Below are 27,352 nucleotides of genomic sequence, written 5' to 3'. Positions count from 1 at the left end.
GTGGCCACGATGGTGCAGCAGTTGTGTCAAAGATACAGCAGCTATCTAGTAAGACACACTGATTATCAAGATACTAACCCCAAGTTTCTCTGTGATGCAGCCATCAGAGTGTGAATGTTATGAATGTGTGAGTCGAGTGCTCAGAGTGGAAGAACACTGTATAAGAACCATCCATCCTTTACCTGCTGAGCTCTCCTACAGGTAAGCTCACATCTCAGACCCTCTACTGGACTCGGATTAACTCTTCTGCTCTCTCACAGAGCTGTGACCTGTGGAAGGAAGCAGTAGTACTGGAGACAACCCACGCAGACACGGGGAGAACATGCAAACTCCACACAGAGATACCCGGACTGATGGTGGAGTCGAACTCAGGACCTTCTTGCTTCTTGCAGGGTGCCACATCTCGGCAGGAGGATGGTCTACCTCGGCCGTCATAGCACAGTAGCTTCATCACAGGGCAGTGAACCACAGTTTGCTCTCACAGAGTCGACGAGGCCCTTCCCCAAACATGGGTTTGAATTTTTAGATTTTTAATCCTCTTCTCCTGCCATGATAGAAAATGTAATATTTTCTTTTTCTCATAAATATCTGGATTGGTCTAAATAGATGTTAGTTTACATGGAATAAGTGAATATTTGGTGTTTAATTCCCACCAGGCTGTCAGGTATAATGCTTCAAACTGGAGGTAATGAAAGGCAGGTTAGAGATGTTCACACTTTTCTTTACCATAACTCTTGTTGTAGGTTTTGTTTGTTTCTAATGAGTATCAGGTGTGGGAGTCTGGGCAGCTAATGAGACACGTAAGCTGTGTCCCAATTTAGGGGCTGCATCCTTCGGAGGCCGCGTTTGAAGGCTGTCCCAGCTCGAAGGTTGCTCCAAACGTAGCCGAAAAGTCATCCTTCATTTTCCTGAATTTGAAGGATGGGTCAAGTGTAAAGCTATTAAAGAAATCATTCTTAATGAAACATTAACACAGACAATGAAACGGTCTTAGCTCTGTAATTCCCAAACCTGGTAAAGATAAAAGATAATCTACGACCAATTACACTGCTGAATACAGATTATGAAATCCTTGCCTGTGTAATTGCGAACAGTTTAAAGGATGGATTAGAGCAAATTCTTTGTGAATCACAATCGGGGTTTCTTAAGAATCGTTCTGTCCACAGTAACATTAGACTGGTTTACTGGATTATACACAGCAAATTCAAAAGTGTTAAATGTTTTGGTGTTAATAGTCTTCTTGCAAAAGTAGAGTTAATTTTACTCTAAGCAGAGTCACATTCTTTTAATGTAACTCTGAGGTGTAAAATGATAGTAGTTAAAATCGAGTGTTAAAAATGAGTGTTTCTATGTCAAATCTGGAGGTGTTACAATGGAAACATTAACTCTTGACCTCTTAACTCTGAACTCCTACAGGGGCTATGACACCAACAGAGTAAATTCACAGACTCCGCCCCCAGCACGGCTCCAATCGAAGCTGAAGTGAAGCCGTTTCAGAACATTTTGCTCTACATATTTGAGTTGTTTGCCATGCTTGGTAAGTCATTTTTTCAAAGATTGTTTCAATTATTATTATTAGCTTTTACTTCTGTGGCTCTTTGGAGTTGAGACAAAGCTGTGTGAAAGGCATTAGCCATGTTGCTCACTGATAGCATAATATTCTGTTTTAGCTAGCTGAAAGGTATTGTTTGCGGGCAAATACCACAGCCTTGAAAAAAGCTTGCATGTGAATTTTCAGTCAAACTTTTGGTCAAATACACCTAAAACAATGTCTAGAATGTGAAATGTTGGTATAATGGTGCTGCTTGAAGCCTGAAAACGATCGCCCATAAAAAAAAAAAACGAGCAAACAGCAGTAGCAGACGTCCTGACTGGAGTCTACGTTAGCATAGATCCCTCCAGAGTTTTGTGCACACGGTTTAGGTAAAAATTAAAAAGGTTGAGGTTTTACATTTAGTTCAGTATTACCTGTTGTCTGTGTCCTTGTCTTTTGGGAAAATACTTTACACAAGTAATGGCTCAAAGAGGATTCCTTTTTTTTGTTTTACTGTGCTGCAATTGTTTACTGGATTATTTGTGCCATTAATTAGTGTCAACTAATTTTTTTTCAATCTCCGCACAGGATATGCTTGTGAAGATGGAATATGGGGGAGAGCAGAAGTGCGTTGAATTCCACAAAGGGATGAATGAAGGACAAGCATATTGTACTGAAGAAATAAGTGATGAGAATGCTGTTATTTGCATTTACCATGTCAGACCTTTTGATAAACAAAATTCTAATGAAAGTGAGAACATGTACACTGTTACATCTTTCAGAAAATGTTTTGAAATTGTGGTGCACAGTTCAGAATAAATGTTTTTCAAAAACCATTGCATCTTTTTAGTAAATGTTTATTTCCAAAAGAAATTTCTAGAAGTTCAGAACAGTAAAATTCCCACTTTTTAGAATGAATTAGAAGATAACTCTTACGTAGTTAAACTAAAATACTCTTTGAGAGTTAATATATAAACTCTTAACACAAAGTGTTAAATTATCAACTCCAGACAGATTTGGTGTTTAACACTAAATCAGAGTTAACGTACCAACTCTCCAAAAAGAGTTAAATTAACACTCTCTGGTGTGGACCCATATAGACACTTTAATAGTGTTGAAATCAAATCCGACAGTGTTAATTTGGACATGCTGGATTTGCTGTGTAGTCACTCAATCGAAGATGATGGTGTGATTCTTTTTTTAGACTTTTATAAGACGTTTCATTTTAAAAGCTCTAAACTGCTTTGTTTGGGTAAAAAGTTCTTACACTTAATTTCTTTATTATGGTGTGAATGTGAGTGTGACTGGTTGTCTCCTGTCTGTGTGTTAGCTCTGAGCCATGCACTCTAAAACGTAATTCAGAGGCTTAGTAAATATCACTATAAATATAAGTTAGATGAGCCTGATAAAATCTATGAATATCCTTTTAGTAATTATTTGAGTTGATAAGTTCAAATAAATCTCTAAAATGTTAACATGTGTTTGTGTTAAATTAAGGTATTTATTTACATTTAGACAATAAATTCAGTGTGTGGTTCACAGAATACCTTCTTCTTCTTAATATTTTTGTTTAAAATTGAATTAAAATATTTGAGAAATATGTATCTATACTCCTCAGAATCTTGTACTAAAATCATTAATTATTCAAATCAATATTATTTATTGTCAGCAACTACAACTGAAAAGTGTAATTGAGTACCATGAGCCTTTTTCATTGTTTCGTTCATTTTGTTTTTTAAATACTCTGAGCGTTTGTGTTTGCTCTCCTGGTTTGACATTCATCCTTCGCGTATGTGAGGCTTTGAGCTAAAAGGGGAAAGGCTCCCTTCTTTTTAGTGCTTGTTTATTTCGAGTTATTTCCATGTTTATGAAATTTACATTTTCATTTGGAAAAATGTTTAACATGTGGTCATTTTTCATACATTTATATTTGAAACACTCAACTACATATTAGTTTGTTTGGTTTTGTAGACTTAGACCACCAGTGAAATACAATAACATTCATATTTGAATGTTAGGGGCGATCGTGGCTCAAGAGTTGGCAGTTCTTCTTGTAATCGGAAGGTTGCAGGTTCGAGCCCCAGCTCCGACAGTCTCGGTCACCTACTGGCCTACTCTGTCAATGCACCCCAAGGCAGCTGTGGCTGCAATGTAGCTCCATCACCACTGTGTGAATGGGTGGATGACTGAATGTAGTGTAAAGCGCTTTGGGGTCCAGAGGGACTAGGAAAAGTGCTGTACAAATACAGGTCATTTATCATATTTAATATTCATTACAATTTTGATTATGTTAAGTTTACAATATGAAGTAAATGGAACAACATTTTGGATTAACTGACATCTATATTTCAGTTACATGACCAAGCATGTCAGTGTTATTTACTCCATTTTTTCATGTTTGTGTAACAACTACAATTATTCATTTCAATTTAATATGTTTAAGCTTTAGTTTAAAAGTGTTGCTTTTTAAGTAAATCTCAGTTTTAGTTTTTAGAGTGTAAGTGTAGAAGAAAGTCTTTAACTTCCCTTCAGTACAGTGTCAGTGGATGTGGGCTGGAGATGCAATGACCTTCGACCTGCAGGTGACCATCTTCACTGACCACACCTTCTGTGCTGAACGACTCCTCTCTCCTGCTGTCCTGGAAGCAAACAATCATATATTTTATTTGCTTTATTAAAACATTTTTCCTGAATTTCCTATAGAACAGACCCCACTTTAGACTCTCAATCTCAGGCTCCCTCCCCACTGGAGAGGTGACATTCACTGTCCCACTTGTCAGTGCGGATAGCCCTGACCACCACCCAACATACAATAATGTCATGAAAGCATCATTTTAAAAAGGGCTTTGTAGGATTAACTGGAGTCATCAGCAACAGCACAGTGCAGTCATATCTCAGGTCTAATAATAGAAGACAGGAAACTAAAGCATAAAGGAAGCAGCAAGTAAAGCAGTTTGATCTAAAGTATGATTAAAGTTCAGCCTGATTAACATAAATGTGACAGCTGCTAATATATTGTGGGAAGTAAACTGTAACCAAAATCCTTCCCACTCAGCTGATGTCTTTCTGTCCAACAGCTCCTTTTCTAGACTTGTAAGAGTTTGATGTGATGTGTGGAGTGCTGATTCAGAGCCTCAAAGAGATAGGTGGTCTCTTTTTAAAACACATAATTTAAATGTCATCATTACATAGGGTGAGACGTTCGGCCATACGGGAGGGGCTCAGAGTAGAGCCAGGAGCAGACCCAGGACACGCTGGAGAGATTACATCTCTCAGCTGGCTGGCTTGGGAATGCCTTGGTGTTCCTCCGGACAAGCTAGAGGAGGTGGCTGAGGAGAGGGAGGCCTGGGCTTCTCTGCCTAGGCTGCTTTCCCCGTGACCCAGCCCTGGATAACCAGAAGAAGATGGATGGATGGATAAAACAGAAATATTCATTAAATGTAAAAACAGTTTGCTTATGTCGCTAAAGAAAGACTAGATTTAACATTAATAGATGCCACAGATGTGGCAAAAACAACCATAAAGAATTAAAATAAATACAGAGGTTAAGAATGTACAGTCCATGTTATAAAAGTGGATTAAAACAAGCCCCACCCCTAACGGCTGCACCTTCAGAAAAAGTTTCGTCTCGGCTCTTATCTAGTAGCTGCTCACTTTTCACTGAGAGATTTTATATAAGGTTTTTTAAGCTGTGGGTTAATTTAAGCACCATGAGCCGAGAGGCAACACCAGTCTAACACTAGCTAGCAAGTTTATAAACCTGGTGCTAATCTGAGAGATGGCACAAAACCAGTTTGATTAAGAGTAACACTTTACTCACCAAGTCAGTGAATCACATAAAGAATCACAGCAATGCCAACAATAATCTCTTAAGCTGAAGCTTCTCCAGCTTTGCTCAACATATCCTCTGGGCAGGGGTGCTTTAGGGTGCTCCATCTAGTGACGCTATTGTCCTACTGGGAGACTTCAACACTCATGTGTGCAACAACAGTGAGAGCTGGAGGGGTGTGACTGAGGGACTTCTGTGCAAACCAGTTTGTCCATAATGAACTATAAATGATATATGTAATATTTCCAAACTGTTAAAATGTGTTCTGTTTGCTCATGATACCACTCTGTATTGCTCAGGTAATAACCTGGAACAGCTTCTGACTACAGTGGAAAAGAACTTAAATATACTAAAAAAATGGTTTGATATAAATAAGTTATTGTTAAATATAAATGAAACAATATGTATTCTTTTTGGCACCAGACAAATGGAAAATGTATCTAAAATCAGGATTAATGGAATGGAAACTGAAAGCGTGTACGGAAACAAATTTCTAGAGTGATAATTGATAAGCTTTGTTGGAAGTCCATGTGGAAACAAAAGAGTTAAAAACCGTTGCTATTCTGTACAGAACAAAAGATGTCCTGAGCAAGAAATCATTATAGATGCTTTATTGTTCTCTTTTGCTTCTGCTAATAGCTTTTTGACTAGCCTTATCTCCTGCTTTCTTGCTTTGTGGTAGATCTTTATTCTGTATTCACTGAGAGATTTGAATGTTAATCAAATAAATAAATTAGATAAGTGCACGTGGCTCCAAGATACTGTGGGCCACAGGTCAATGATCAATTTTGTAGTCGTATCATCAGATCTGCAACCTAATGTACTGGACATGGTTGAATAGAGGGGCTGAGCTGTCAACTGATAAACACCTGGTGCTGAGTTGGATCAGGCACATCTAAACATAGTGAGGGTGCTCTTGGAATGGATGGTCCGTGAGATCTTCTACTTCAGTAGAGCTTCAATAGCATTCTGATTGAGACCAGGGGCATTGAGTTTGAACGGACCATGTGCAGCACCTCCATTGCTGAAGCTGCTTCGCTGAGCCCCGGCTACAAGGTCATTGATGGCTTTTGTTTTGGTAACCCCCAAATCAAATGGTGGACACTGGAGAACTCCTCCAGCTTGGTACTGAAAAACCTGTGAAACTTCAGAGGCAGCTGATAGGTACCGACAGGCCAAGTGGTTCGGGCAGTTAAGACAGTTAACCTTGTCAGGTAATGATGGTAGTGATTCTCATTAAAGCTTTCTGGTTTGATCAGAAAAGAAAACATTGGTCCATACACCTGAAAGTCCTGAAAACGCGTTGTGAATTCTGTCTCGAGTCTACGGATGTATCCGTGTATTTCCGCGGTGCTGATGCTGTGCTGAGTGGACAGCTCCTGGAGCATTTGAAGTGTTGAAATGTGAAAAGATAACAATGTCCCTCTTACCGGTAGGTGGTTGATACATTTTTTGGGGGTTGTTATCTAAGATGCCGTCATTAAGAAGCGGCACAACTAATGGGTCTACACAAGCTAATTTGCGATGTGCACCGCTGGCGCGGCCATTTATTTTTGAGTGCACCTTCTCAGATTAATCCACTGCGTGTCGTGCCCAGGGCTGGACTGGGACAAAAAAATCTGCCCAGGCAGTTTGACTAGAGACCGGCCCACCAGGTATTAAAGCCATAAAGCCTTTGAATGAAAGCAAACACTGTTGTGACTGTGATGTACAGTCTTGTTGGTATATGTATGATTTCTATTCATTTTACATCAGATGAAAACATTTGTTGTAAGCTTCAGATAATTATTTTTTTTAAAAGCTAGACATTTTAAATGAGAATGAGAAAGAAAAGTATTTCTTTGTGCCCCCCTCTCCCTGTTAATGCCCTACCTGGCCCCCTGGCAACACTTTGCTAGACCCGCCCCTGCACAGTTACCAGCTGTCAGCTACTTAGAAAAGGATCCTGGTGTTATTTGTCTCTCAGAAACAGTTCATAACTTCAACTCATCCATGTCACCTAAAAGGTAAACCTGTTTCTCCATCACAGCTCTGATGATTCAGTAAGGACATCTCCTGGTTTCATCTTCATGTTTCCCTCTCACCACATATCCAAACCGACATCATGACCAGCAGCTTTACAGCTGTGGCTCCAGCAAACATCAGCTGATACTAGAAATTAATATTAAATAAATTCTAACAACAGCTGATCAAGCTTAAACGTGCTGCTGTTGTTTAGCGCGACATCCGCTGGTTTCCGCTTTCTGGCAAAGTTGGCGATAAACAAACAAGAGAGAAAAGCCGATCAGCTGATCATTGATCAGTTTCATGATTGAAGTAGAAACAGGAGAGGGAGGGGAGAGAATGAGAGGAGAAGAGGCAGCTGTGCAGCAAAGACACAGAATAAATCCAGCTTTGTGTCTTTTTCCATTGTAGCTGAAGTCCGGGACAAACTGTTTCTTTTCACCTCAATACGGCTGCATTGCAATTGGTCCAACCCAGAGCTGATCAGGACCAATTGGCTAAACCACCACCTTTTATTGTTTATACCATTATAAACACAAACAAACAAAAATAAAAATGAAAAATCACCATCAGCCACTGGTCAAATGTCCGGGATGCCCAATGGCCAGTCCACATAATGTGGATTGCACAACACTGGTCACTATATTCTTCATTTCCAGTTAATACTTGTACAGCTGCTGTTATTGTGTATATATTTATTTATATTTCTTCATACATTCTTATATAGTTCTATATTGTGTATTTTGTTGTACAGTTATTTTATTTTCAACTTTAATTTATATATTTTATCTTATTCTTCCCAGTTAAATTTACCCTTCATTCTAATTTGTGTTGTACAGTTATTTCATTTTTAATCTTAATTTTTTATATTTTATTCCTTCCTAGTTAAATTTACACTTTAATTTTTCATATTTATTTCCTATCTTATTCATAGCCTTTTCCTTTTTTTTTCTTTAGGTCACGAGCAGTTGTCCAAGCATTTCACTGCATATCGTACTGTGTATGACTGTGTACGTGACAAATAAAATTTGAATTTGAATTTGAGCTGTGCGGTCAGCTGGTGGGTAACAGGCATCTCTGAAAACGTCAGAGCAACTTTGCAATTATGTGATGTCTTGATAAATCGAGCAGATATTTGAAGTTTACACAGAAACATTCTCGCATGAAAATATCTTAAAAGTTTATTTTATGACCCAGAAAGAGTAATATTTCAAACTCCGCCACTCTGTGTTCCTCCGCCACTGCCTCATTTGAGTTTTGGACGAAATGCATTCTGGGATATTGCATTTCATCATTTCGAGCTGATTGGAGATCAGCATCCAAGTCTGTGATTGACTGGTTTTATGGCACAAACACAACGGTGTAGAGAAAGAGTTGAGCACGCACGGGCAGAAATGTTGAGACACATTGTGAGCGAGCGCAAATGCAAAAACTGAGCGAGAGGGGCTGCTGTTGTGTGTGTGTGTGTGGATAATAGCAAACACTGAAATACAGTTTTTGCACGCAGCAATGAATTTTCTTCGCTCAAAATAAATCTCTCCTCAAAATGCAACACTTGCCGCTGCAATTTTTTTTTTGAAAAAAAGCAAAAGGGTTAGGGTTTGTTGGATTACACACACACACGTACACACATGTACACACACACACACACACACACACACACGTACACACACGTACACACATGTACACACACACACATGTACACATGAGCATCATGTTTCTGTCTGTATTTCCGTGGACGTCACTTGCCAGCTGTCACTGAATGTCTCCCACGAGCACGTTTAGCTTTTTTAATGTTTTGCCCACTTGTTGCCCACTTGTTGCCCACTTGTTGCCCACTTGTTGCCCACTTGCACCTTTTTGTTTTTGTCTAAACCTGCACAAAGACAGAAATGTGGCATGAGGCCAGTCTCAGCGGTGCATTCACAGCACTATATTTTCCATTCTGCCGATTATTAATAATGAAGCCTGTTATTAAAGAAGCATTAATAATACTGGAGCTGTTAACACACACGCTTACAAACATGTGAGCAGAAAAAGTATCTTTATTCAAATGCAGGTTTAAACCTCAGGACCAGCCACACCTTCTTCAAACTGTGAGACGAAGAATACAAGTTAGTAAAAGCTCAAAGTTCTTTGCATTGATGCTGTGAACATGAACGTGTGTGAAAGGTGTCCTTGTGTGTTGTTACAGCTTCGTACCTGCAGCTCACGAGACAAACATGTATTGGGTCTCAGCCTGGTCACCTGACAGAAACATGGTAGAAAAACATGAACGTGTCATTTCTCTGAGTCACTGATGGAAACATCAGCTTGTATGAACTGTTCAGTCTGATGGATCCTCTGAAGTGTGTCAGTGTGCTGTTGGAGTAAAGCTTAGTTAGACTTGGACCTGGTTGGTAGTAGTCATAGATCTTGACCACGGCTGGCTTCAGGTTGTCCACTGGGAGCTCCTGGATGATCTCTAAGCTGTGGTTGATGGCTGTGTCCTTTGATAACTGGACGAGACAGAAACAATCGCAGACACAGTTTGTCCCAAAGATCATCATCTGGTGTCCCCACGGTGACTTTCACTTACCTCCTCTAAGTACACCAGAACGTGATCCTCCTTTTGCTCAACACGACTCACCAGGAGGCCACGTTTGAGCTGCGAGGAGATGACATCATTTTATTATTATCATCACAATTATCACATGAGATGCACTCGTTGGTAGAATCTGTCTAATTACTCACACTCTTCAAAGACTCGGGGTCTGGGGAAAATCCAGAGAGCATTTTGATGTCCAGGATCACCATGTTTGTAGTTTCCTCCTTTCCACTGTACCTGTGTTTGAACAGTGTGATTATACTGACCTGTGTGCACACTTGCTTTTCATCTACCAGCAGTTCCTCCACACGGGTAAAGAGCGCTCCTCTAACCTGTCACATACTTACAGTGATTGTATTTGCACAGTGAATTTGGGTCGAGCAGATTCACTGGTGTTGACCTCTAGTTGGACTTTCACACTGAGAGTGGTGACATCAGCAGGTGTTGGGATGTTGTAGGTGGCAGAAATCTGGGAAACACACTTGGGTCACGTGTGGAACAGAACTAATCACACCTCAATGCACCCGGCTGTCACTGTTCTACACCATGACACATATTAGCACACATACTTTTATAGTCATACCTATATGTCTATATTCATCTTAATATCAGTATCTCTGTTATATCTACACTCATTTTATACGAGTGCTTGATGTTTGTTGTATATTTGCTGCTATGACAACTCAGTTTCCCTCTGGGATTAATAGTTTCCCTGATTCTGATACAGACAGAAAGTTCATTTATTTTTGCTCAGTTCTCCAATTTACTTTAAAATAGCATTGTACTCTCTACAGTTATTACTGCCAGGTCTAATGTCTTTATTGTGTATGACAATACATGTGCAAGATGAGCTTTATTACATGTGACAATGCTAATGCTCTCTAAAGTTGTATAAGGAAAAAGAAGAAACCCTTTCTCTGACATCAACCAGGAGCTTCTCATGTGATGCTGTCACTGACCTGCACTGAAGCACATGCAGTGCCCTTCACCTCCAGCCTGTATTTTCCTGACACGTCCTGCAGCGCCTCCTCCTGGTAGAGCAGTTTGTTGCCCTGATTTACATCAAACGTCAGCTGACTGCTGGGAGCCTGAACTGTCACTGTGCTCCAACCTTCAGCACTGAATGCCAGAGTGGAGTAGAGAGCCAGAGCCTGAAGAGCCACCACCGTGTCCTACAGGATGGATTCATTGTGGTTAACACACACAGCATATGTCTCCATATTTCATGGGCTTAAGTGGAATAGACATTAAGTTAAAACGGCCTGTGTCACTTTGAGACCCTCTCACAAAAGAGATCCTTAATCTCAAGTTTTCCAAAGTTCACTTCCTGGTTAAATAAACGTTAAACAGGTTAAAATATCTTTAACTGAGAATTATCAAAGTATAGAAATTACAGGTATAAACTCGCAGGTGATCTGTTATTTACAGGCTGTTACGTGTAGTTGGTACAGAAGTCTGAGGTAACATTGCTATTCTGTTAAAACAATGAATTTTTAGACAAAACTTAAATGTCATATTCTAACTAAAGAATAAAAACTTCTCTGCCTGGCTAAAACAAATCTGTTTTACATATCTGATAGAAAACTGAAAGCTCCAGTATTATTTCTTCTGTCCCTGATTTTGTCCAAGACTGTAGATGAACTCAAAGATGAGCTTCATGCTGTTCGGGTGGTGTCGTACCTGAGTGGAGGAGAAGCCTCCGTAATAGTTCTGCTGCCCAGTCAGCCACCTGATAATACCAGAGGCATATCCCAGATCCTCAGCAGTCGGGGAGGCGCTGAGTTTGGCCAACAGCACATAAGAACTGATCTCCACTGACAGGGAGGCTGATGTTTCTGCTGCTGTCTGAGACCAGTAGAGGAAACCTCCTACAAACACAATAACAGTCACGGTGATGCTAATAAAGCCTGAATGATGTCCTGCTAAAGGATAACTCACCTTCCCTCACTGCAACTGTGTCTAAGTGCTGCAGAAGGTGAGCTCGGGTCTCCACGTCTCCTGCCAGAGTGAACACATAGGCCAGCAGAGCTGTAGTGTAGGTGTTGCTCAGGTCACTGAGAGACTCCTTGAGACAAGCCAGGCTCTTGTTCATCACAGGATCCTTTAAAAGATCAAAACAAAGAACTTCAATGGACAAACAGAAACCTTCTTTCATTAAACCCAGTGTGAGAAGAATAGGAGGCAGAGTTCCTGATTCAGTCACTCAAAACATCAGCGTGATAATAGAAAACACAGCAATTAGAGGAAAGTACAGATCAAGCAAAGAGTGGAGCAATCTTCTCGTAGTATTTACAATATAAAGAACATATTGAAAAAACACTGTACAGGTTGGGTGGTGATACAAGTCCTTGCTGGTGAGAGTTCAGGTATGTGGATGACACCTGGGTGAAAATCAATTCTCAGGACGTTCCACAATTCACAGATCACATTAACTCGGTGGAACAACACATCAAATTCACCAGGGAGGATATGAAAAGTGTCAGGTTAGCGTTCTTAGACTGTGAGATTTCCATCAGGAATGGGGGACATTTAAAAGCTGACGTGTACCGTAAACCTAAGCTCCAGCCGATCCAGGAGAGAAGGACAACCGCTGCCTAAGTGAAAACCTGTAGTGATCCCGTATGTGTCAGAAGTATCAGAACAGCTGAGGCACATTTTTTTCTAAACACTGTGTTTCTGTGGCTTTTAAACCCCAAAACACGCTGCAACAAAAATTGGTCCATGTATTTATATATGCATACCAGCTCGGACGTCGCCCGGATCAACTATTGGAACAAGAAGGCATTGGTGGGCAAGAGATGAAAATAGGGCGTTGTTGGAATGCTGCTATACAAGTAACCCTGGTGGAAGGGGTTACATGAATAGGATGAGGGACCTATGGAATCTTCGATACCCAGCATCCACATTGACGGCGAAAACACTAATAGCTCAGTGTTCCAACATTTGAAAGAAGGGTATTGCTCTCACAGCTAGAGATTGACGAGGTGCAACACAAATGCTACAGCAAGGGGGAGCCAGGACGACAGGTCAGGGTGGGGATGTCATCACCTCCACCCGAGATTTGTACCAAGCCCCAAGTGCTATAGTGGAAGAGGAAGTGACCTGAAAGATAGGACCATGGCAAAACTTGAAACCTGGATCCCCCGTAACTGGTTACCAAGATGTGAAGATCTTCTAGATGTTGTAAATGCGATGCCTACAGCCTTGATTATCGAGACTAACAAGCTGATCTACACTACGGCAGCAGTGATCAGAGAGATGCTTGGCTACAGGTTGAACAGCCACAAGAAGGAGACTAGAGGCTAAGATCAAGGAGGGAGGTTAGCCAACTATCGGAGCTGCAGAAAGGTGTGACAAAGACGGTGCCCAAGAAGAAGTATAGCAAGCTGTCCATGGAAACTGCCAAGCAACGACTAACAGCCTTGGCCAGCACCTTGCCATACACTAGTATGGCTCACGTCTACTGGTGGAAGAAGCTGACTGCACTCCATGAGCGTCTGGCAGCATAAATTAACCAGCTGTTAGTTGACGAGAGACACCCAGAATTGCTAACTGTAGGGCGGACAGTCCTGAAGGGATCGGTCCCATCCAACTAGGCCAGACAGTCTTGAAGGGATCGGTCCCATCGGTCCCATCCAACTACTGACCAATAACCTGCCTCAGTACCACATGGAAGCTCCTGTCAGGCATCATAGTGGCTAAGATGAACAGACACATGTTCCTGTGCCCCACTCATCGGCAATAATACCAGAGGTGCAAAACACCAGCTACTTGTAACAATCAGCCGAGACTGCCTGGATTGATTACAAGAGGGTCTATGACTTAATGCCCCACAGCTGAATCCTGGAATGCCTAGACCTGTACAAGATCAACAGGACTTTAAGAACCTTCATCAAGAACTCAATGGGAATGTGGCGTATAACACTAGAGGCCAATTTCAAGCCCATAGCACAATCACCATCTATCAAGGAGATGCTCTGTCCCTACGGATACTGACTACAGAATGAAGCAGTTGTCAGCCATCTCCTGTACGTGGATGACATCAAGCTGTATGTCAAGAGTGAACGAGACATCGATTCACTGATCCACACCACCAGGATATAAAGCAAACGACATTGGAATGTCATTTGGACTGGAGAAATGTAGTTGGATGATAACAAAGAGTCAGAACTGAGGGAATCGAACTACTAGAAGGCAAAATTGCAGACATAGAGGACAGCTACAAGTACTCCAACAGGCAAATAGGAACCCCAAAGAGGCTGCTGGGAAAGCTGCTACCACCAAGTACCTGCAGAGGGTCAGGCAAATCCTGAGGAGTCAGCTGAATGTTAGGACAGGATCCGGCCTATCAAAACTTACGCCCTGCCCATCATCAGGTACCCTGCTGGGATAATAAGCTGGCAAAAGGAGGAGATAGAAGCCACTGACATCAAGACGAGAAGGTTCCTGACCATGCATGGAGGGTTTCACCCCAAGTCCAGCATGCTAAATGGAAGGAAGGAGGCCGAGTACTGGTGAGTGTCAGCACCAATTTCCAAGATGAAACAACGAATATCCACGAGTACGAGGAAGATGGCCCCAACTGACAGCGTGCTCACTGAATACCTCAGGCAGCAGAAACCCAAGAAAGAGGAGGAAGGTGAGGAACCATCATGGAAGGACAGGCCCCTGCACAGTATGTACCACCGGCAGATAGAGGAAGTAGATGATACCCAGAAATCCTACCAGTGGCTGGACAAAGCTGGACTGAAAGACAGCACAGAGGCACTAATCATGGCAGCACAGGAACAAGCTCTGAGTACAAGATCCATAGAGGCTGGGGTCTATCACACCAGGCAAGACCCCAGGTGCAGGCTGTGTAAAGATGCCCCAGAGACAATCCAGCACATACCAGCAGGGTGCTAGACTGCTGGTTAAACCTAACTCCATGGCTCAGCAGCTCAAACTCTACTCCTTTTTTTGTTGAATACCTTGATATTCTTTGACTCTACTCACATGTTGGGATGTATTCATTTCCAAGAAGGCAGCAGTAACGTACGCACTGAGAGTCACTTCATCAGATACACCACCCTGTCAACAGAAGACATCATAGACACTTTATCATCAATGCACCAACATTCAGGGATATGAAGTCATGAAAATGATTTTCAGCTGCATGTGGTTTTAGTATCATGAATGTCTTGATGCATGTTCAAACATCCAGCTAAACAGATGAACAGGAAGTTGATTTTGTTCATCTGGACATTGTATTTCCAGTGAGATGGATGTTTCTTCACCTCGGGTTTCCCCAACCTTATAAACAGTTTGTGTAGTCATCTACTAATCAGAAGGTTGGCGGTTTGATTCCCAGCTGCTCCAGCCTGCATTCCAAATATTTGTGGGCAATACACTAATCCTAAGTTGGTCTCTAGTGCATACTTTGTATTTTGTATAAATATGTGTGAATGCTACATAGAAGGCAGTGCTGGTGTGAATGGAACAAGATGTATGGAAATTATTTCTTAAATAAAATAATAGGATATACTGATGTGAGCTATTACAGTATGTAGTACAGTGTTTTGCATGTATGCATGACATTATTAATAAAATTTGTTAAATCCAGACTGGAGGCTGTTTCCACAGTCTAACAGCGAAGAACTGCAGGTTACCTTCATTCCGTTGTTGAAGAGTTTCCCAGACTTTTCAAAACAGCCATTTTCTTGTTGTTTATGTTGCAGCCAGGTCTTAGACTCTTCGATCTTTCTGGGATCAATAAAGATGAAAGACTGAGCTTTGGCAAAACTTCTTACCACAAACGCAGTCAGCCTGACAGAAAGAAAACAACACTTACACGTCTTACAACGATGGAAATGTTTGGCTGCGAGGTCACATTAAGAGAAAGAAATACTGATCATTTTGAAAATAAACTTGAAATTTCAAGATTAAATTTGAAAATGTATTTTGAGACAAAAGCAGAAATGTGGATATCACAGTTATTTCAGGACAAACTGCCACGGTTGCTTTCCCCTCTGAATTAGTGAAATCGTACTTCAGACTCAGTTTTAGTAACAAGGAAGGAACTGATGTCACTTGTAGCAATAAAAACAGCATGGCAGTAAGTATAAGTACACTGAAAAGCAGAAAGTGGTGCAGAAAGCTGCATGTGGTTAGATTTGTATAAAAGGAAATGGCTGCTAATGTACAGATGCAAGGATACCGATGGTTCCACGCTCGTGGAATAAAGAGGATCTATGCTGTATCACAAGACCACTGATTTATTTCACTACATCTACACAAGGCATTTTATACAGGGTATAGCAGTCGTTTGAAACAACAACTGTAATCATTTCAACTGTTTTCTTAGATTTGAATTTGACTTTTTTCACATAACAGTATTAAGACTTTACTATTGAAATAGTATTTAGACTTTTTCTTAAAGTAAAATAACTTTAAGCTTTAAAATTCGACTTTATTCTAATAATGATCAATAACATTTTTATGTGGCTCTAATACTCCTTCTTACCTACTAAATGGCCTGCATTTGTATAGCGCTTTTCTAGTCCCTAAGGACCCCAAAGCGCTTCACACTACATGCAGTCATCCACACACACATTCATACACTGGTGATGGCAGCTACATTGTAGCCACAGCCGCCCTGGGGCGCACTGACAGAGGCGAGGCTGTCGGACACAGGCGCCACCGGGCCCTCTGACCACCACCAGTCGGCAAACACGGGGTTAGTATCTTGCCCAAGGATATTTGGCATGCAGCCAGGAGGCAGCCTGGGATCGAACCACCGACCTTCTGATTAGTGGCTGACCTGCTCTGCCACCTGAGCTACAGCCACCCCCAGTTACACAGTATTAACCAAAAGGTATTGTTAATGTTGGCTTAGTCAAAGGATTAAATGGAGAATTATTTAAAGTATTAGAGGTAGACATGTTTATGTTATTAATGGGTAGTCAAACTTCAAGAAACGTCTTCTGTTTGGTGGGACATTTAAAAACCAGTGTAACCTCTCTGGTTTGTGACATGTTTGATCAGTGATGTTCTCACCAAGTGTTTCCTGGTCCTGTTCCAAATGTGGTGTAAGCACCGTCAGCACTTTTGTAGTTGAGCTGTCTTTGGTATCCTGTAACAACAGGGACACCATGATCGAGACATTGTTGCTATGGTGATGATTGGACTCCATTTGTTTATGGATCTGCATGTGTACATCGAGATTTGGGAAATTCAATGACTCTTGCTGACAGATGAGGAAAATGACGCATTTGACCAAAAGCTGTGGCTAATGTTCTGCTTCCTGTCGGCTTGTTTCTTGAACCGTGTGTGTTGAAGTGATTCAAATGATTTCCTTCTTAGAGGGAACAATAAAAACTTGCCACTGGTGAGGAAGTTAGTAGCTTTTTCCATGATGGCTGCGGTGAGCTGCTGTGTGCCTTTCAGGTAGTGGAGGATGTAGATGTTGGGGGCCAGGAGAGCCATGTTCTGCTCCCCACATCCATACGGCATCTGCAGCAATCCATCCAGGTTCTTCAGAGCCCGGCCGAGGATGTCACCTGATCAAAAACACTGATTCACTAAAACTAACAAAACTAGCGTAAAACAACTTTGTATTATTGAGTTTACGATTCAACAATACAAAGGAGACGGGGCAAAAACAGCATTCATGGACAAAAACCACTGCTGACCAAGAAGAACACAAAAGCTTATCTCACATTAGCTAAAAAAAAACATCTCCATGCTCCACAAGATATTTGGGAGAATATTTTATGGACTGAAGAGAAAATGCTTTGAGTTTTGTGGCATTTGGCTTAAAAGTGACGCATCATTTCATAGAAAGAACATCATACCAACAGTGGTGGTAGCAGTGTGATGCTCTGGGGCTGTGTGGCGTAGGGGTGTCTGCAGCTCAGCTGCAGGGGAGGGGTGGGGCATTGGGTTCAGGTGGTTAGCGACGGAGGAGTCTGGTTAAGGCAGCTGGTGCCCAGTGTTAAATCATGGAGACTCAGAGTTGTTGCTTCTTGTAGTAGTGATGTGTCGGTCGCGAACGAAACGGCTCTTAGAGCCGACTCTTTGAAGTGAACAGTGCGAGCCGGCTCCTTATTGGGAGCCATGTCCCCTCCCCTTCTCTCACCCTCTCTCTCTCTCTCTCGCACTTTTTCCCGCTTCACTCCGCACGTGAGCCTTGTGCTTTGCGCTGGGCAGAGGGGGGAGGGGCGGTAGTTACACTCGCAGTAGCACAGGAACAGAGTGGGAGAGAGAGAGAAAGAGAGCCAGGGGCAACAGCATCACATTAGAAAGGTATAGTAATGATCCACAACTATTTTCAGTTGCAGATGATAAAGGATTCAGAAAGTTTATTCATGCAGGCCCATATGACAGAGAATGTGCATCTTCTTTTTGTTTTCATATTTTCATTTATATTTAATTGTGTTTGTCATGGCCTGGGTCTGATGACCCAGAGCTCATATATTTCTTGTATATGTTTTTCCGTATGTTATGTTTTTGGTGGTTTTCTCTACCTTTTTTGTCCTCTTTCTACCTGTGTTCTTCCAGATGTTTTTGGGTCGCTGAGGGGATTGCGACCTGGAAGTGTTCCCACACTGGAGGCTGCCGCACCTGCTGCTCATTAGCCTTCACCAGCTGTAGCTGATGGCCTCATGAGTAGCGTCCTATTTAAGACGGTGGCAGAGCTCCAGTTGGCGCGGGATTATACTAAGTTGAACCTGTAAAGTACCTCCGCTGATTAGTGTGTTTGTGAACGACTTTGCTACTGAAGGCTGCCTGCTGGGCTGTGTGTTTTTTTGTGTCACCAGGAGTCGGGAGTCAGGAACGTCGCCCCAAGGGAAATCATGGAGTGGAATCAGGATTTTGGAGTTGTCACCTTTTCACTGTTTTGGACACGTGCACTGTGTGGGATTCATAGAGAAATCGCCACAGGAGTCACAGTGCTGGAATTGTATATAGTCTCGCGTTTGGGCCCCACTTTCCTCAACTCCACGGTCCTCATTCGCTGACCGTGACATTGTTGTGGTTTGCAGTGTTTTGTGTTGTTTCACTTTAAATTTGTTTAAAAGGAAAAAGCTGAAAATGTAAATAGTTAAAAGTTGAAATGTGAATAATTGTTTTCTGTATTATATGATTTATTTATTACATTTTATGTGGAGTGAATAAATAAAAGTATATTTATGGTGGCCCCTACAGACAAAAAAAGAGTACAAAGTCCAAAACACTTAAAAACTCAGAAACACGTACAAAAGACAACAGGACTGCTCCAGGATGCTGGGCGCAGTGTGGAGCTTTTGTTACCTGGTGGCTACACAAGCCAGGAAGTACCAACGACCGGATTTGGTGTGTGGTAGTAACAGGTAAATGAACATTTGTTTTGAATTATTTGAATATATATGAGTGCTTGTGTATAAATACACAAACCATACATATATGATTTCAATTGTGTAATTTAAGTGATCTAGTAGCTCTGCTTTGGAAGTTCAGTTCATGCTAGAAATGTGTTTTGGACTTTGTGCTTTGTCTCCAGGGGCCACAAAGCACGCAATATATAAACATATAAATAAATCCATATTTTTTTTTCCACATTAGTAATTTCTTTTGTGCATGATTTTATTTTACTGTTGATAAGAAATTAATTAAAGCAACAAAACAACCTGAAGAGCCGGTTGGGAGCTGAAAGTCCCGGCTCTTTTTAATGCGCCGAGCTGAAAGAGCCGGTTCTCCAACAAGAGAAAGAAATCCCATCACTATTTTGTAGCTGTGTCGTCTTAAATTGGTCATGTGGTTTTGACGTGTCGGCGCATACGTCGACCGCAGAGGGTTAAGATGGAAAATGATCCAGGACGCCAGAAAGTGGCCGAGTCAAAATCTGGACTTAAATCCTACTGACATGATTCTGCATGACCAGAACGATTGCGCTGGAAAACCCTCTGGTGTGACTGGGCCAAAACTCAGCGTTTCAAAAACACTTATGACTAAAGCTAGACTGCAGTTCTTCCTGCACAGAATGGCACAAACAGCCTTTTTGGGGTCCATTTCTTTTTCACACAAGGCCAGGAAGACGTGGGTCTATTTATAAATGAAATCATCTTTTAAAAGCTGAATACGGTTTTTACTTTTACTTGAACATGACGTCTCTTTTATTTTCTGTTGTTTTCGTAATTTGCCTTTTTAACAAAGCTTTAACCTGCCATATTTTATTTGGCTGAATCAAAATTGAGATGAAATCATGAGGTTTACCCAGGACTGATACAGAAGTGCGGGCAGATCCTTCTATCACATTCTCAGGCAGATGTATCTCTGCTTCCTCCGTCAGCGGGCTTCCTGTGTACAGACACAACAAAAGTCCAATCAGGAAGTCACGACTACAACAGAGTTACTGTTCAAAGTCACCAGGTGGCCTGATCTTCAGCACATATCGTTACATTTTGTGAAAGTAAAAGATGAAAATTTGGCACATTTTATGTACACAGTGCACTCCACTGCTAATTTAGGTCATTTGTTTACTGACATTATTTAACTGGTGTTGCTGATGGACATGACACTGACCTTTTGGACAAAGAAGCCAGTTGTACGTCTTTGTCGTCTCACTTCCCTCAGCCTGAGGAAAAGTATCTTTAAAATGAGTAACAATTTAAATTTTATGAGTAAAAATGTTTTTCTCGTCTCGTATTTATGACACTGACCTTCACTATGAGAGATTTGGTGACCACGTCGATGCGACCTCTGTCTGGTACGCTCACAACCTCATTATCGCATGACACATGGGACGCTACGGCCTCAGCAGACACAGTCACATTCACAGCCCCTAAAAGCAGCAGCACAGGTCACCTTCTTCGTCTCTCCATTAAAATAAAGGTTACCGAGGTTATTTTACAGATTTTGTAGAAACTAGAAGGAAATGTGTTGGGACAAAAGGAGGCGGTTAACTGTGATCACACTAGATCTACATCTAGATTTAATGTTGGTTCTAAATCAAAGATAACGTCTAACTGAAAATTTTACTGCATCAGGTGTGAGAAACATGAGCTAGAAAATAAATAGTTGGGTCCTGCTGGAGGCTGAGGTAATGTAAATCATAAAAAGTATCTCGTCAGAGACGATGCTTCTGACACTTTTAGGGCCACATACAATAATGTCAATTTGGCTGAATTTAGAAAACTGCAGGTCACCCTTAACACATGCCTGTAGCTAAATTCAATTTTATTTATACAGCGCTAAATCACAACAACATTTGTCTCGAGGTGCTTTATATTGTAAGGTAGACCCTACAATAATACATAATTTGTTGCGTCTGACTTCACTAACTGATTAAGATATAAATCATTTGGATGGCAATGAAACTGCAAGCAGTCTTTTGTATTATATATCATTATATATACTGTCCAAGGGAAGCATACATAATGGAAATAATTGATGAGAATTGAAAGGCAGGTTACAAAATGATTTGTAATTACTTAAGACAGCTGCATTGAGTAAACCATGAGGATGGAGGCAGCTTCTACTCTCAGACTGGAAGGATAGAAGTGGGAAATCTAGGCCTTGTAGACCCAATAGCTGTGTCCCAATTCAGGGGCCACATCCTCCTGAGGCCACATTTGAAGGCCGATTACGTCACAACAACACGCTGAAGGCTGTCCAAATTCAAAGGCTGCTCCAAATGCGGCGAAAAATGTATCCTTCATTTCCCAAGATTTGAAGGATGGGTCGGGTGTGTCCTTCGTGGCCCAACCTATCCCAGAATTCATAGCGCATTCCAGTTTCCAACAATGGTAGCCGCTACTACTTTTTTTATATTATTCTTATTTCTCTTTCTGGGTCACAAAATAAACTTTTAACATATTTTCAGGAGAGAATGTAGCTGTGTAAACTTCAAATATCTGCTCGGTTTATCAAGATATCACATATTTGCAAAAGTGCTTCGACGTTTTCGGAGACGTCTGTTAACCACCTGCTCGATAGCTGACCGGGAGGTCGAGCCTCACTGGAGCCTGGTAAGAGATCACCGCTGTCGCTGGTTATAAGTCATTTAGATAACTTAAAACTGTTATTGTTTGGCTTTTTTTAGTGTTTTATTTGTTCCTGAGTAAATCGGTTTGGCTGAGATTAAAGTTACAGTTTTCACACAGCTGAATAAGCATCAGACAGAAAACTGATTAATCAGAAACGTGAGATGGTCGAGAATTTACTCCAGTGTCCTGTTATATTGTAGATAGCAAGGAGAAGACAGGTGAGTTTATTAAACTCCACCGAGACGGCAGTGATGCGAATCTGAAGGCTAGACCGTCCAATTTCACAACCTCGCACTTCGGGTCTACCCGACCTTCTAAAAACACGGCCCACGAAGGCCGGGTCCTCCGAAGAATGCAGCCTAGGAATTGAGACACAGCTGATAATTCTTTCTGCCCCACTCCCAACACAGGGGTTTATAGTCTTGCTTTACCTCGATTTTCAACTGTGCTCGCTGGCACACAAACAGGATGTGTACTCAGCCTGCCACACAGCGGTTTCCTGGCAGTGTGGAGGACCAAAGCCTGATTCTCACCTAAGGCTGTTGGGATCATGGTCCACCTGAGGGTCTTGCGCTCGTTGGCACACAAACAGGATGTGTACAGATCACCAGAGAGAGGCGTGAGGGTGTAATCTGAGGACGGCCCAGGAGTGACAGTAACCTGTAAGAGGAACACAGACATTATATTTTAAACTAGCTCAACAATCTCATGGCTACATTTAACCCTTTAAGACCTACCATAGAACCAAGTCCGCCAGAGCTTATATTATATTTTTACATGCTGTGGAGCCATTTTTGGGAGCATTTCAAGTTACTATACATCAATACAACCATTATAGCCCTGATTTTAATAATATGTATTCATTAAGTGCATAGTAATTACATAAATTGGAAAAAAGTGCAATAAACTACAAAAAAATTGAAAATCGTTTTTGTTTTTTTTAACATATATTTGTAGTTAGAGAAATTTAAGAGGCTTATCCCTCAAAACTGTAAATACAAAAAAGTTGCACAAAATAGTTTCCCACCACAGGGAATTCATTTTAAGTGTCTTCATAGTTTTATTTTTGAAATACACCAATTTTTATACACTGCAGGAAAAACAAAAATAAATATCATGATGCAAATTTGCAAAACAACAGCATATGCATCAAAATAAACTATTTCCAGCAGTGCAATATGAGTCCTGAGCATCCCAGAAACGACACAGAAAGTCATAAAGTCAAAGATAACTTTTAAAAACACAAGTATAGGCCCTGAGGCCCTGATGGTTAAAAACTACATTTCCGCAAAATGACGTCACTTCTGGTTTTCGGGCAGGTAATGGCGGACATGCGAAAGTTCGCTCTGACGTCTATTCCAACGTAGGAAGTGTTATGAACAGCTGATCGGACCGGCACAGTGTGTTTCTGGAATATTATGTTTTTGTTGCTGCAAGCGCTTTTTATGCAGTTTTTGCAAAGCTACATGTGGAAGGAAACCGTGACCGAGGACAAGCTGATGGCATAAGATGTAAGTACAACTCCTCCGGTTTCATATGCAAAAAAGATTATTGCGCTAGCTCACGTGGTTGCAGAGCTACTGGGATTTAAAAATAGTTACGCAAAACGGAGCATGCCCGCTCCGACCGGCTTTAAAGGGTTAAACCCGAGTTCAAATGTGAACACATTTTTTAAGCATCTAAACGAATGCACAAGTTTGATGTTATGAACTCATGATCAAAGTAGACCTTCATTTTACTTGGATACTTTAATCACTCCCTTCCTAATCGTTTCCCTCCATCTGTTTTCTTACAGCCTCCACACTAAACTCTGTTCTACAAGGTGCATGAGCGCACAAAGAAAGCTAGAGGAGGGTTGGTAGTGTAAAGACATGTGATTGGGCAATCCTGGTGTCAGTGCTTGCAGGTGAGCTTGCAGGTGTTGGTGAGCAGGGGCCCTTCAAGAACGGCCTGCATCCTGCATGGTTATATTGCAGAAAAAATATTTTCTATTGTATTTTAATAACTATGATATAAATTTTGCTTAGAAAGTCATGTTTTCAGTATGGTTTTCCTTGGCTATGAACAGACATGTATCTAAACACTTTAATCATTCATTACCATGATGCAGCTGGTCAGGTAGTTAAAGACAGTCGCCCTCAGTTCAAAGTGCTCCCCCCGGATGATGGAGTAGGGCATGGTGAGTTCAAGGAAGAAAGGTTGGAAGACTTTCATTTCTTTACGAGGAGCCAAACCAAAACCCTGAGAGGACAAACAGAAAGCCTCCGTCTCCCAGGTGGTGATGGTGTCTGGGACAGTCAGGGACACGCCCCTTTTTCCATCGTCTCTGAAGCAGCAGATACACACAAACACATTCTGTAACATAATCAAACATGTTTTTATGTCTGTAAATTACTTGTATATCAGTGTAGTTACATCCTGCAGTGTGAATTACTTGTTTATGTTGCATTGACAAAGTAAAAGAGCTCCACGTTGCTGATGACAGTGAAATAATATATCCCACAAAACTTTAAATATGACAAAACATCAGCCTGAAGCATCAAAACATGCTTAAGAAAAAACTCACAGTTATTCCATTTTCATGTTTTTCATGTGTGCAAAGACACAGCAGAAAGTTCACATGGGTTTCTAAATGTGATCGTATAAACTTTTTAAAAATGGAATATGCACCAGATCTCTTCACAACAGATACTTACCCAACTTCCACCAGATCCCAGATCCACGTCTCAGGGAAGAAAGAGCGAGCTGTCACTATTGGTGCAGCTTCAGGAGGAAGATGCCCAGCAGATCCCAGACGACGACTACTTAGTTGAATAGAATATTGTCTAAACCGGGGAAGGCTATCATGGTATACTTTTCCTTTGAACTTGAGGCATGAAGGCAATCGAAAAAGCAAGTTTGTCGCCATCTTCAGTCCGACTTTCTAGATATTTCAGGAGCACACAAAGATCAGCAAAAACTGGTGCAACAACAAAAACTATTGTATTTACGTTATGTTTGACGGACTCACAGGTATACTTGTATTTTACCTGGAAAACTGCATAGGCGTCATTTTGCTCTTGACTGGGGTACGGCAAAACATATCTTTTTGGTCTCACATTAAGGCATTCTGTAGCATCATCAACCTCATACGGGATACCTGAGGATTTCTTGAGTGGGAGCAAGTCAAATATCTGAAAAGAAAAGTGCAGTTCAGCAAAAGCTCCAAACATTTATTGCCTGCCTGCCTGGTCACATTTGATCCACATGTGTTTTTTAACTCTTACATGTAAATATGAGTACAGATTTGGTTCAAATGAATTGCTAGATTATCTAAGAAGAATTATGAAAAAAAAAAAGATTAAGTCAGCAGTAAGTGTCCGCAGACATGAGGTGTTATAGTTGAAGTATCTGTTCACCAAATCTTACAGAAGTTCTACAATTTTACTATAAACACCACATCGTTCTTAGTGACTTATATGGCTACAGTAAGTGTTCTCCATTTGAAGCTGTCTCTGTAGCTCCTTAAACTCACTAAGTCTCACTTTGTCCAGGTTTTGCTGTACGTTTAACATCAACAAATACTCGCGTATTTGAGCAGTTTTGATGCAAAGTTAAATTCTTTTCAAGTAAAGCAGACAGTGACTGGCAGGTGATACACTTGTTTGCATGGTTGAATTATTTGCTAAAAAAGTCATGATCCTGGATTTATCTCCATGCTGAAATATTAATTTGCTCAAAAGGAATTAATTTGAGAAGATTAAAATATTGCTGTCTGCAACCACATGAGCAACAAGCATGGTACTTACTTACTCGCTAGAAAGACTGTCATCACAGACGCATGCATTTGTAACCTTGTATTTTTTATACCAGTTTGCTTTAAGACAAACTCAGCATTTGACTGTTTAAAACAGTTGAATGTACGATTACCCAAAGAATACTTATCAGTACCAGAGCAAAGGCCTGAGCTGTTGGTAACTCACGACACTACGGGCTCTGGAAATAAGGGATGTGTCCACCTCACTGGTGTTAATATCAGCAGTTACCTTATCTGCATCCAGAGTCTTCCCAGGCTCCTTGATGAGAACGCTCTTGTCGATGGCGCTCACACCACACAGAGAACGTGGCAGGGCCGTCACCTGCATGTTGGTCTCTTCACCTGGGACGGCTGAAGACGGTGAAAACTCCACTGACACCTGACACACACAAAACACTCGTAGAAGTTACTGTGATCAGTCCCCACTCACTGCTGGCTAAATGTGCTGTTCATTGTGGTGAGCGACAAATCATGAGTCCCATGTGATGGCTGTACCCCAAGCTGCACACTGTATGAACACTGTGTCAGTGTTAGATAGGTAGGACTTGCATCATCATTGAAAAAGGTGCTTGTATAAATGGGAGTGAGCGGGTCATGAGGTCATATAAAGAAGCAATCTGAGTCCTCAGGTAGAGTAGAAACAGCTGTGCAACAACCAGTCCACAACAACCAGTATATGCTAGAAATCTTCAGGTGATTTAGCCAACTGAATTTGACTTTGATTTGAACAACATGGCATGACTGCAGACACCAAACACACAGCACACCTCTAGAATTACACTCACCTTGTTGCTGAAGCATTTGTCAGTAGAGAAGTCAGCACTGTGGGCAATTACGTCCTCACTTGGCAGGACGGCATAAGCCACAACCTGGAACTCTGGAGCCATCTCAGGAGACACTCTGACTTTAAAGGACACCTGGCCCTCATTCACTGAAACACAGGTCCAAACATACATCCACAGATCAATAAAACAGACCAACGTCAATGCTTGGCTGTGGCATTTGTGGAAATATGGGAATTTTACCCGATCTGTCTTGCACTTGAATCTGTTTTTGTCCTTGCATGGTGACAGCTCCTCTGGACAACACCTGGAAGACAGAAATCATTTAAAAACAAGAATGAACTAGCACTGATATCTGTGGACATCACTACCAGTGAAAGGTTTTGACACACCTTCTCATTCAGTGTTTTTTTTTTATTTTTATTTTAATGCTTTCTACACTGTAGACGCACACTGAAGCAAAGAAAAATATATAAATAACTCTAAATATGTTTTATGTTTTAGAGTCATGAAAATATGGAAAAACCATAAAATAAGTATGTGTCCAAACTTTTCACTGTAAATTGGTGCAGTTTTGTGGCTGAAATTCTGATATCTTATGAATTTTAAAAGTTGCTTGTAGAAAATTGTCTTCAGACCTTAAAAACAAAGGAGTGAAATAACAGCTCTTAGTAATTAAACTGTTTAAAGATAAGTTACAGACCCAATTTTTATAGCTGTTCGAAGGGTTTTGAAAAGTATTTTTGTATTTTGGTATTTTGTCTTTACTCTGATTACAATGCAAAGTTAGCTTATTCCACCCATCTCCTAATAAT

At 41.1% G+C, this 27,352-nt stretch overlaps 1 protein-coding gene across 2 annotated transcripts in view; it reads right to left on the bottom strand.

Moving 5' to 3' along the window:
• LOC120726347 (alpha-2-macroglobulin-like) overlaps positions 1-26,919 on the bottom strand; it is a 63,877-nt gene extending 36,958 nt beyond the window's left edge. The window contains exons 1-23 of one of the 2 annotated variants that reach the window (XM_040019845.1): positions 26,781-26,918; positions 26,541-26,686; positions 25,985-26,134; positions 24,989-25,132; positions 24,656-24,882; positions 24,060-24,285; positions 22,493-22,619; positions 20,634-20,755; positions 20,497-20,548; positions 20,188-20,271; positions 17,316-17,492; positions 16,990-17,065; positions 15,603-15,759; positions 14,950-15,024; positions 11,893-12,055; positions 11,635-11,822; positions 10,914-11,126; positions 10,302-10,423; positions 10,101-10,191; positions 9,946-10,014; positions 9,760-9,865; positions 9,570-9,614; positions 9,395-9,461 (exon numbers count right to left, since the gene is read on the bottom strand). In XM_040019845.1, the coding sequence (XP_039875779.1) occupies positions 9,577-9,614; positions 9,760-9,865; positions 9,946-10,014; positions 10,101-10,191; positions 10,302-10,423; positions 10,914-11,126; positions 11,635-11,822; positions 11,893-12,055; positions 14,950-15,024; positions 15,603-15,759; positions 16,990-17,065; positions 17,316-17,492; positions 20,188-20,271; positions 20,497-20,548; positions 20,634-20,755; positions 22,493-22,619; positions 24,060-24,285; positions 24,656-24,882; positions 24,989-25,132; positions 25,985-26,134; positions 26,541-26,686; positions 26,781-26,862 (2,835 nt within the window). In that variant the 5' untranslated portion in view covers positions 26,863-26,918 and the 3' untranslated portion in view covers positions 9,395-9,461; positions 9,570-9,576. Of the gene's footprint in view, positions 1-9,394; positions 9,462-9,569; positions 9,615-9,759; positions 9,866-9,945; positions 10,015-10,100; positions 10,192-10,301; positions 10,424-10,913; positions 11,127-11,634; positions 11,823-11,892; positions 12,056-14,949; positions 15,025-15,602; positions 15,760-16,989; positions 17,066-17,315; positions 17,493-20,187; positions 20,272-20,496; positions 20,549-20,633; positions 20,756-22,492; positions 22,620-24,059; positions 24,286-24,655; positions 24,883-24,988; positions 25,133-25,984; positions 26,135-26,540; positions 26,687-26,780 lie in introns of those variants that run through there. The other variant, XM_040019846.1, reaches the window with a different exon arrangement.
• Between the last annotated feature and the right edge of the window lie 433 nt (positions 26,920-27,352).

Source organism: Simochromis diagramma, unplaced genomic scaffold (assembly GCF_900408965.1).
Source record: "Simochromis diagramma unplaced genomic scaffold, fSimDia1.1 OVJJ01000485.1, whole genome shotgun sequence".
In the NCBI taxonomy this organism is placed as follows: domain Eukaryota; kingdom Metazoa; phylum Chordata; class Actinopteri; order Cichliformes; family Cichlidae; genus Simochromis; species Simochromis diagramma.
The sequence above is the reverse complement of the archived record's forward strand: the minus strand, read 5'-3'. Positions and strand labels throughout refer to the sequence as shown.